We start from the raw sequence: 9,683 nt of genomic DNA, 5'->3' as shown, positions 1-9,683 counted from the left end.
ATTACCAAATTAACATTTTTGACTTACATTTATATTCATTCATTGGTTTCCGCATATAAACAATCTTCCAAATAAAGACAAACAGTATGTGGATAATTTTTAGCCAACATTTTTATTACATATTAAACTATTATTGTGCTTGCAACTCTACAAGCGTCGTTAGTAACACTTTTTGTTTTCCAAATTCCTGCATCTAAACATTGCTTATAAAGTTGAGAGCACACATTCATTCATAATTCATTGATACATTTTTCATTAATATTAAGAAACATTTTACATAAAATTGTTGAATGCATTTTCATGAGATTTACCGTTTTCGGAGATTCCATCGGTTAATTTGTATAACTACATATTTATGTAAATGTTTGTATATTGTGTGTAAAGATTCATTCCATTGCTGGTGCTTGCATTACGACATTTAAATAATACAAAGTTTACAAAATCAGTTAAACGGCTTAAATATAACACTGGAGGCGGCCAATGCGATATAAAATGTTGAATTGATAGTGAGCAGTGCGTGGATTGAAGAAAAAGTAATACCTATATTTGTGGCAGTTAACATATTTTGTTCACAATTATGTATGAGAAATACTTGGAGGGCATGTTGCTCTGGGGATGGAGTCGAATTGGAAATTAGCATGGTGAGCCAGGTTGGAAAATGTTCGATACAAAGGTATCAACAGTTATTTGTTACGATTATGTGATCTAAATACGTATATATAAATGTAAAAATGTTTTATCCTTGGCCTTGTTTATTATATTTCTGTAAAAATTCTTCACGCTGAAATATTTTAATGCTGTTATCTATGATTTCGATTGATGTTTTCTTGCAACATTGCAATTCTATTGCATTGTTTTACTCACTTTTATTATTTTGCGTTTCGGATTTGGAAGAAAAAGTATTGGAGTCGATAAAACATTAGTATTTTGTTAGTTTGCGTGTATATAAATAAATTAGTAATTAATCAACAATATTCGTTTAACTGCTCATGGTACAATTCGTGGTATATTTCTAATATGAAGTTTACCTTAAATGTGTTTATGTTGGTTAGGTACAAAGAAAAATCTCATGGCTTATGTTGTATACCTAATCAATAAGTATTTTTCTGTATTTGCTTTTAGAACGGATATCGCAATAAACTAAACTCGGATGTAAAACTGTCATGAAGCTTCGATTAGAATATGCCTATAATTGCATAAGAAAACGAATTAGATTGCTGCATAAAATTTGCTTGCGACTAGATTGCATTTTTTACTATTCGACTTGCCTATGCGGTGTAGATTACCGAATCATATATGTATATCATATACTGTAAATATAGTTAGATAAATTTGTTCTTATTACACTTTAGCGCGGCTGCCTTGGATTTCATATTGAGAAGGGGAAAACATTTTAAGTATTTACGATTGTTCCCTGGAATTTGTTCACAAGTGCTCCCGTACACTGCCGAAAGTTCTCTAGATGTATTTTTTTTCAAATTAAGATTCGAACTCATTTTCTGAACAATCGGATCCCTTTTTAAAACATCGCGTTACTAAGACCATATTCGAGATTTCATTCGATAAAACGGGTTAGACAATTTTATCTTAACAGCGAGCAGCCACGAAAAATCTACATGAGTTGATAGGTTTATATATTCTTGTGTGCCCAAGCCAATGAAGCCTTTTAGACAGTTGTACCGTACGCGTTATTAAAAACGGCACGCGAACTATCCGTATCCAAGGATATATCTTCGGGACTGGCCAAGTCCACGCGAACATTCGAGTTGGTTCGGCGTCGTGCCGTTTGCGCAGCGCCCCAATTGCTTAGAGTCCAATGGAAACCAGAGGAGCTTGCAGCCGGTTCGGTATCCACCTTGACCTGGGTGCAGACCTGCGGATTCAATTAATCCAACCCAAATATTTAATATTTCGATGCAAATGTAATACGATTTTAAATAAAAATTACCTCACGATTGCCGCACGGTAAGGTTTCTGTGCCGTTGGCCAATGCAGAGCCCGAAACAGAACCTGAGCCCGAGTCGCGAGTACTGCCAATGCTGCTGCTGCTAGCCAGGGAGTCATTGCTCGATTCAATGACCGCTCCTCGATACCGCGCCACAGCCTGGACAGCCTGAACAGTGTGATAATGTTGTATGAATCATAATCATTTCACCAGGAACCAAAAACATACCATGGCATCGCCGCCTTGGCAGTCCTCTATCGATTTAAGGATTTCCCAGACCAACTCCGAGTCCAAGGGGATGGGCTGTTCGGTGTCGCGATTGTAAATGGCAATAGCAATGTGCACGGGATGGGGCACTGGCAACGGAATGAGCAGGTTTTCCGTAACGCTCTTCTCCTCGCACTGCTGCTTCCACGGTCGCCAGGACTTCTGGGCATCTTGTAAAGTCTTCGGCACATGCTGGGCACGGTGGGCACGGACCCTCGGGGTGGTCAATCCCACAGACATATCCCTATTAAGAATCGCACTATAATCGGTTAATCTAATAAGTATTCAAAATGTCTTACCTTTTTTCGGGTTTGCGAAAAGTGAGCGTTATGCGGGAGCGTGGATTGAATGCAGTCACTTCGAGGAAGGGCAGGTGCACCTGGACGTTGCCACGCGGCGCGTACACATTGCCGAGCAGATCCAAGCCCTTGGAGCCAATTACGTCGTTAGCATTCTTCACCATCTCCGTATAACGCATCAGGTCGAGCGAGGCATGTGGTTCTAGTTTAAAATGTGTATCGTGTTCAGTCAATGGCGTTAGAAAATCTAGACTAAATATGTCGGTGTATATAAGACCAGCCAGTCCCGGCCAGTCGTTTACCGTGAGACCCTGGAAATAGTAACCGAATTTATCAGTGTAGTTTAACAGATTTGATAAGATCTTCATACCTTATTATCCCAGAATTCTTCTTCGCTAATGGACAGTCTGCCGATGACATGAGACGGATAATATTTCTCTAAAATATGGGCGGCCAGTTGTATAGCAATCTTAAGGAAAGCAAATTAGTTGGATGTACAATACAAATTCCTAGCACAAACCTTTAATTCTTTGGTATTTAACTTTATGCGCGATTTGACTTGGGTGGTCAGCGCGGTCTGCAACTCCCTTCGTCGCTTCTCTAACTTCTCGTGTAGCGTACTCATCAGATCGTGCGCCTCCCGGTCCAGCGATAGGTATGGACCAGTTTTACTGATTTGGGCTGAAAACGGCCCAAAGCAAGCCTCGACAAACTGGAGGAAGTCCTGCTGTGGCTGCAGAACCACTCGTTCCGTGGCATGCTGGTAGGCCTGCAACTCGTCCAGTTCCATTTTCGCCTCCAGCGCAGCCAAAGCCTGCTCTGGTCTGATTATAAAATAATAGTCTAATGCCAGTCCAGGTCCAGCAATTCGTTTTACAGCAATGCTATCCGAGGCCGGTACACGTCCACACTTCTTGATGAACAGATGGTAGGTAAGAGAGTCCCACACCAGCCGTACGGAATACCGAACGACTCCAACTAAAAGAGATTTTGAAAGCGTTTAATTTAAAATTTAAAATTCTAAATGAAAAGGCTACGCACCTATAAAAACGACTCCTGCTGCCAATGGACAGATCAACGTGGCCATTAGAATCGCCGCCACCGGCTGCATCAATCCCTGTATGAGAAGATTCCAAACTATGGCTTCCAGTAAGATGCAGTATCGATTCTTCATATTATCAGGCGCATCCAAATCATATATGAGGATCATGTAGATGTGGAGTAGGAGTACAAACACTGGAATCCATAGGGGCGCAGTCACAGCCAGACTTATGCTCAGCAAACTAGTGGCCAAACAGATGAGGGGGAAGGCGAATAAAATGACGATCGTACCTAGAAATCCTTTTATAAAATAGTTCCAAGTTCGATTCAGATTTCGTGTCAGTCCCTTTCCAATAAAGCCTTGAAAGAATTATATAACATTCAGTTTTGTGAAGTATGATCTTAGCATTTAAAGTGAAAGCTTACCCGTGTCAGGTTCTGTCTCAAAGTGCGTACGCGATTTTGATATATGACGCCATAACTCAATTAGACGTGACGCCAGAGTCTGAGTTATGCTGGTCTTTCTTGGAAACAGAGTGCCGTTGATTTGGGACAGCTCAAGGTCGGGCATAAAAGGCTTCACACAGCAGAGGGCGCGCAATCCGAGTGGACTGCACCACGGAACTAGTATGCCAAGCAGGAACATCATGTTCCAAGACCAGCACCAGATTCGCTGGATCATGTTTAGTAGGCGCCAGAAAGGCCAGCGTGTGCTTGTTGTGCGCAGTATCTCCTTTTCCACCAGAAACACCGGCTGGCTAGGATCCGAGCGGGGAGTGACAATGCTAGTGGCATGCTGGCTAATCACAGTGGGAATCACGTCAGACTGCCCCTGGAAGTTGCGACGGATGATCCACGACTGCGGCGACCAAATGCGACACGCCCATTGAAAGCTGCGCGTGGGAGTCTTAGCGTTCTTCAGCTCCTTAAGCAGTACTGGCTCGCGTTCCTTCATGAAGGTCAGGTCACGGGACAGGAAGTATGCTGTTTGGTGCAGATTATGTTGGGTGCACATTTTCAGCGCTTCCTCGTGGGCTGACCAGGCGCTTTTGTGGAGGCGATTCTCTTCAGCGTGGCGTAGCTTGGAGCGCAACCAGGGAGCAACGCGCGACAACACGGAATGGTCGTTGGCCAGACACTTCTTGTGGTCCTCACGAATCCGCTTGATATTCTGCTCCACCTTGTCTACAGCCTTGTACATGATTACCACCGACTGTGCCTGCTGCACCAGGAGTTCCGGCACTCCGGCTCCCAGCTCTGCCAGCTTCGCATTGGATACGATTGAGCTATAGACGCGTTGCAGATACTCCTTCATGACAGCTTCGTTCACCTCCTCCTCGATCTCCTTGTCGTTCAGTTTCTTGGCCCGCAACTCGGCAATCAAACGCTCGCGGAAATGCAGAAACCAGCCTCGCGTCTCCCTCTCCAGAATGCCAATTAGAATTGGAAGTGCCTTGCGCATAATGTCGCGACAAAAGAGGCGCAAGTCGATATCCTGTCCCTTGGGCGTGAGGAATAGGTACGGCACGGGCTGGCTGACCTCGCAGCTGTTGAAGTCGAATTTTTCCATCGTGGCGCGACGCAGCATCTTCCGGACATAGGAGCACAGGCCGTGCAAACAGTCCTCGTACTCGGACTAAAAATAAATCATTTATGATTTACATAATTATTTATTAATATAAAGCAATATTAAGTAGAGTTTACATAATGGATAAACGAATTTGACAAAATCAGTGACGTCAGTATGTGTAAAAAATAGTGGCCAAAAATTCCCCATGATCTTACTAGATTAAAAGATGAATTTAAAACAAATTGCACGATTTAAATATACTAATAATCAATATACCCAATTACCAATAACCGTGCTAACCCAACGAACGATAACATCAACAAAATTATAACCTTTTTGCTAAGCTCCAACCTAATTCGTAAGATATAAAACTACATTTTTCTCTCACTCTGTAAATGTTCTTAGCTGCTAATGCTCTTAGTTCTCAGTTACCTTATAGTTTTATAAGTAAATAAAATAAATAAAGCCGGTCTGCAATATCAATACCAGTTAAAAGTGTCTTACCCGACAAACCAGCTCGGCTATGAGAAATCGGCAACGCTCCTCCTTAATCTTATAGTCCAGGTTATGGGCCAAAAGAGCCGGCACACCAATGAACATGTCTGCAAGTCTGGTGAACGCCTCCAACAAGCCGTGCATAGCCTGCGCTACCGAAAAGAAGTGGGAGAGTATGCGAGCCCGGGCAGTTACCACCACGAACCGGGCAGCCAGCGCCAGATCGCTCAGAAAAGAGTCTTGCGCCCGCAACTTGCCCTTCTGGAGTAGTTGAGACAGACGCCACTTATGCACCTGACCAGGAAAGTGAAGACTGGGCACATCGAACTCGCTGTGGAGGAACAGGGAAATCAATTAGCTATTGAGCTACCCACGACTGGAAGGTCACAGCAACATAAAACACTTAAATTATCTAGATTTTAGTTTAATGACAAATAGTCGGCATGCACAAGCGTGTACCAGATTCAAAATTATGGTTTGCCCGATTCTAGGTGAATATTATACATATGTTTAAATGTTTGTGTGAGAAAGTGAGTGTGCTTTGGGGTAAGGCTGTTTGTTCTTGCAAAGAACTCGTTTCGAAGAATAGCTATAGTCATCAGCAACCCAAATGTGCAACAATGGATTGTCTTCTTTTCCCCTAAATATTTTGTGTGTTTCTGAACATGCAGATTCGCTTATGGGCTTTAGTTTCATATTTACGAGCATGCAAATTTATCAGAGCGGCTTTGGATAAGACTTAACATCTAAACAATCAACATCGATTATAAAAGGAAAATGTACAAACAAAAAACACCGACTAAACAAATTTGAATGCAGTGGCAGAAGTTTGCCTTGGCTATTGTAAATGCCTTCTTGATAGTATTTATTTACCCATTTTTACGTATTGTTTCCAATTGTTCCAAAGTTAATTTCTTCGGCTTTCCATATTTATCCTTTTGCAAGCTTTACAGAAATATGTCACAAATTTTTGTTTACCGTTTCATGTTTCATTGGCAAGTGATACACAGAAATAAAAACAATTGTAGTGGGACATGCGTTTAGATTGGTTAGAAAACAAATAAACAGACCACGGTAGCTAGTATCGTATTAATTTTGAGATAGATTTGGAGCATGCCTTAATTTGATTTTTGCGTTTGCTGTGTGCAAAGTGTCGCTGAATGTTTGGCAATGGTAATAAAACTCAAAAAAACGAATGTAATCACTATCAGGTGTGGTTATGTGGCCAAAGCGCGTTTAATCAGCATATTGTTAATTGCTAGCTGAACAATTGCCCTTTTTGCATATTTTGCTAGCACGTCGCTCCATCCAACATCCGTCATCCATCAATCTATCCATCATCGAAATAAACGGCGCTGTCTCGTGACCGCAAACTCACCCAGTTTCCCGCAGAGTCTTCAGCTGGGCGCTCGTCAGCCGGCGGGGCTCTCCACTCCCGTCAGATGCCACGGCGTCCAGCTCGTCAAAGGGAGGCGCTATAAAGAGGTCGCGCAGATTAATGGGACGCGTTTTGCGGCTGCTCACGCTATTGGTGGCGTTCCTCGCCGTCAAATTCAGACCACTGCTAGCCAGCGGCTGAGGCAAAACTGAAATAGAACTCGGTTAGTATCGTGGATCACCGAAATATTTATGGAAACTCACCAATGGGGAAGCTCTTCCAGTGGTAGAGGAACTGCTCAGCCACGCTCTTGATCTGCTCCACCAGCTGCTCCACTTCTGGAGGAGCTCCCACCAGGTTGATGTTAAACTCGATAGGCTCCCGCTCGGGACCGGCCAGAGACTGAGGGCGCGGCATTTGAGTGCCGGATGCACTGACCGACAAAGTGGCAGGCACAGCAGCCGGCGGTGGAATCGAGGCAGTTTGAAGGGACATCGGCATGGTAGTTGGGCGCCGCCTTTCACTCTTGTATTGCGTCCATTTTTGATATTAATGAATACAATCTGTAAAAAACAGGAACTACTTAGGATTGGCATTGGGAAATAAATAGTTGAAATGTAATCACTAATGTTTGTACTACTACTATATTTGCTCACTTTGCTTGCTACAAAAACTACAAAAACAAGCCTCTATTAGAGACTCTTGTGATCAAAAGTATTATAAATCCCATTTGTTATACAATATTTCAATAGTTGAGATATATTAAGAATTTCAATCGAAATCAATAAAAACTGTATGCTGAAATTCTATATCAATCTATTTTTATAAGAAATGTAACACTTTTTCAGAAGCTTTTTCAATTATTCAATTCATACTTATACCCTTTGACAAGGTATTACTTCCAAGCCTCGTGCTAAGAAAAACACTCTTACGCTGATTCCTTTTCTAATAAACTTGGATTCTTTTAAAGATTCTTTTGCTAAAATCAGCTAGTACGAAGTACTTGACTACGGTTACTTTAATGGCTGACGAAGCTAATTGAAATCGCACAAGAGCGCGCAATATTGAAATTAATGATCTAATTGAGTCCACTGGCGCATGTGTAATGGCGAGAATAGTTTAGATTCCAAGCGACTCAGAGTGGAGAGTCCAGATGTAAACAAAACTACACTGCATGGGATTCTTCAGCTCCACGCACTGAACATCTGCCCGTACATACGCCAACGAATTTTTCGAGTTACCAATTACAAATTAGCTGTAGCTGCAGAGGGTCGAAACGAGTTCCGCCTGGAATCTCGAGTTTCACCTGCTGGAGAGGCACCTGCCCACCTCAACCACCTCAGCCACCTACCACGACCTGCGCCCAATTTCGCGCTTCGCTTGCGTTGATGGGGTCCCCAAGTGTGCGTTTCCACGCCCATGAGTAGACACTGTACTGGAGTGCCCCTGTCAGTAATCCAGCCCCACGCCTCTGTCCCAGAGATTCTTATTGTTTAATTGCCGCACACACACACTTGCACGCGCGACGAGACGCACACGCACACCTATAAGCACTGCGCCCTCAAGGAGTTTTGTGTTGTCGTTGTCGGTTTTGAGTTACAACTGGCTTTTACCTCGCTACTAATATCAAATTGCTGGAGCCTCGCACTGTGTACGCATCGTAGAGGCGATTCGCGAGATCGCAGAGCGGCGTTTTTTCGTTTTTCCGTTTCTCGTCTTTATTGAGCGACCAGACAAACAATACACATACGCTCTTTTCAATGCACCCCTGGGGCACACTTTGCTGGGGATGGGAGTGCAAGTGACCGATGGCTACGATGGCTCGTCAGTGTCGATAGACGGTTGACAAGGGCTGAAATCGCAAGTCTAATAAGAGTTAATATACACTTTTACCTTTTAAATTTTGTTACCTACATAGGCCCATATGTCAGGAGACAAAAACAAATATACGACTAACAAATGAAAATACCGTACATTTTTTACAACTTCGCCATTTTTGCAAAATGTTACGCTGCACAGTGGGGTAACAGAGGCGAATTTGATTACAGTATAATTTTCTTATTGTACGGTTGATTATTTATGAGGCACTAAGTATTTATAACTTACAACATATTATATTACATTATTATTATATTAAAATATTGTATTGCAAATGCCAATATATTGATAAAATTAAAAATTTTAAAACAAATTTGTAGGCTATTAAACTGACTGACCTCTTAACTAGGTTAAAACTAGTAACAACTAGTACCTCCAACATACAAAATACTGATATCCACTTTTTTACGTAAAATTATTAACTCCTAACGCATTTTTTTATTTTGAACCTCCTATTCAACTAGATATATAACAAGTCTCAACAAGATCAGAAGTTATGGGCATGGAAAATTTATCAATTTATATCAATTTCCCCGCTAGACTAGCAGGTTTCCCAATATCGCGTTATTGATCTAAAAAGAAATATGTTACGATTTTAAATCACAGTTTTGTTGCAGAAAGACAAACAAACCGAATGAAGGGTCTTTTTAACAAGATGATAATTGCAGACCATTTAAAGTACATATGTATTGTACATACATCCATTTTTTGATCGGTATCAACAGGTAGTATGAACATAAACCGTATGGCCCGGATCAGACCACTATATCATATAGCATTAGAAATAATCGGAAAAAAATTCAGAAAAAT

At 41.9% G+C, this 9,683-nt stretch overlaps 1 protein-coding gene across 2 annotated transcripts; it reads right to left on the bottom strand.

The window, feature by feature from the left end:
- Positions 1-30: 30 nt before the first annotated feature.
- On the bottom strand, positions 31-8,825 carry LOC6552809. 2 transcript variants are annotated; one of them, XM_001978904.3, is made up of 13 exons: positions 8,609-8,825; positions 7,259-7,558; positions 6,996-7,203; positions 6,491-6,562; positions 5,627-5,948; positions 3,979-5,188; positions 3,553-3,912; positions 3,032-3,489; positions 2,882-2,980; positions 2,512-2,822; positions 2,174-2,456; positions 1,949-2,113; positions 31-1,873 (listed from the first exon to the last, which is right to left on the bottom strand). In XM_001978904.3, exons 2-13 carry the CDS (start codon positions 7,494-7,496, stop codon positions 1,667-1,669), a joined length of 3,933 nt encoding a protein of 1,310 aa, XP_001978940.1. In that variant the 5' UTR covers positions 7,497-7,558; positions 8,609-8,825; the 3' UTR covers positions 31-1,666. The 2 variants fall into 2 exon arrangements, with proteins under 2 accessions (XP_001978940.1, XP_026839868.1); XM_026984067.1 differs by lacking the exon at positions 6,491-6,562 and having other exon boundaries at positions 32-1,873; positions 8,609-8,824.
- Between the last annotated feature and the right edge of the window lie 858 nt (positions 8,826-9,683).

Source organism: Drosophila erecta, unplaced genomic scaffold (genome assembly GCF_003286155.1).
Source record: "Drosophila erecta strain 14021-0224.00,06,07 unplaced genomic scaffold, DereRS2 tig00000000-arrow-pilon, whole genome shotgun sequence".
NCBI classification, from domain to species: Eukaryota; Metazoa; Arthropoda; class Insecta; order Diptera; family Drosophilidae; genus Drosophila; species Drosophila erecta.
Note: the sequence above shows the minus strand (reverse complement) of the source record. Positions and strands in the feature narration are given on the sequence as shown.

What these genes read in the sequence shown, in the direction of transcription:
- LOC6552809 (XM_001978904.3), bottom strand. Translation starts at nt 7,496, where the DNA reads ATGCCGATGTCCCTTCAAACTGCCTCGATTCCACCGCCGGCTGCTGTG. An exon ending in CTGGAAGAGCTTCCCCATTG is followed by an intron (nt 7,204 to 7,258) that starts GTGAGTTTCCAT and finishes GTTCTATTTCAG; the next exon opens with TTTTGCCTCAGCCGCTGGCT. An exon ending in TTTCGCAAACCCGAAAAAAG is followed by an intron (nt 2,457 to 2,511) that starts GTAAGACATTTT and finishes GATTCTTAATAG; the next exon opens with GGATATGTCTGTGGGATTGA.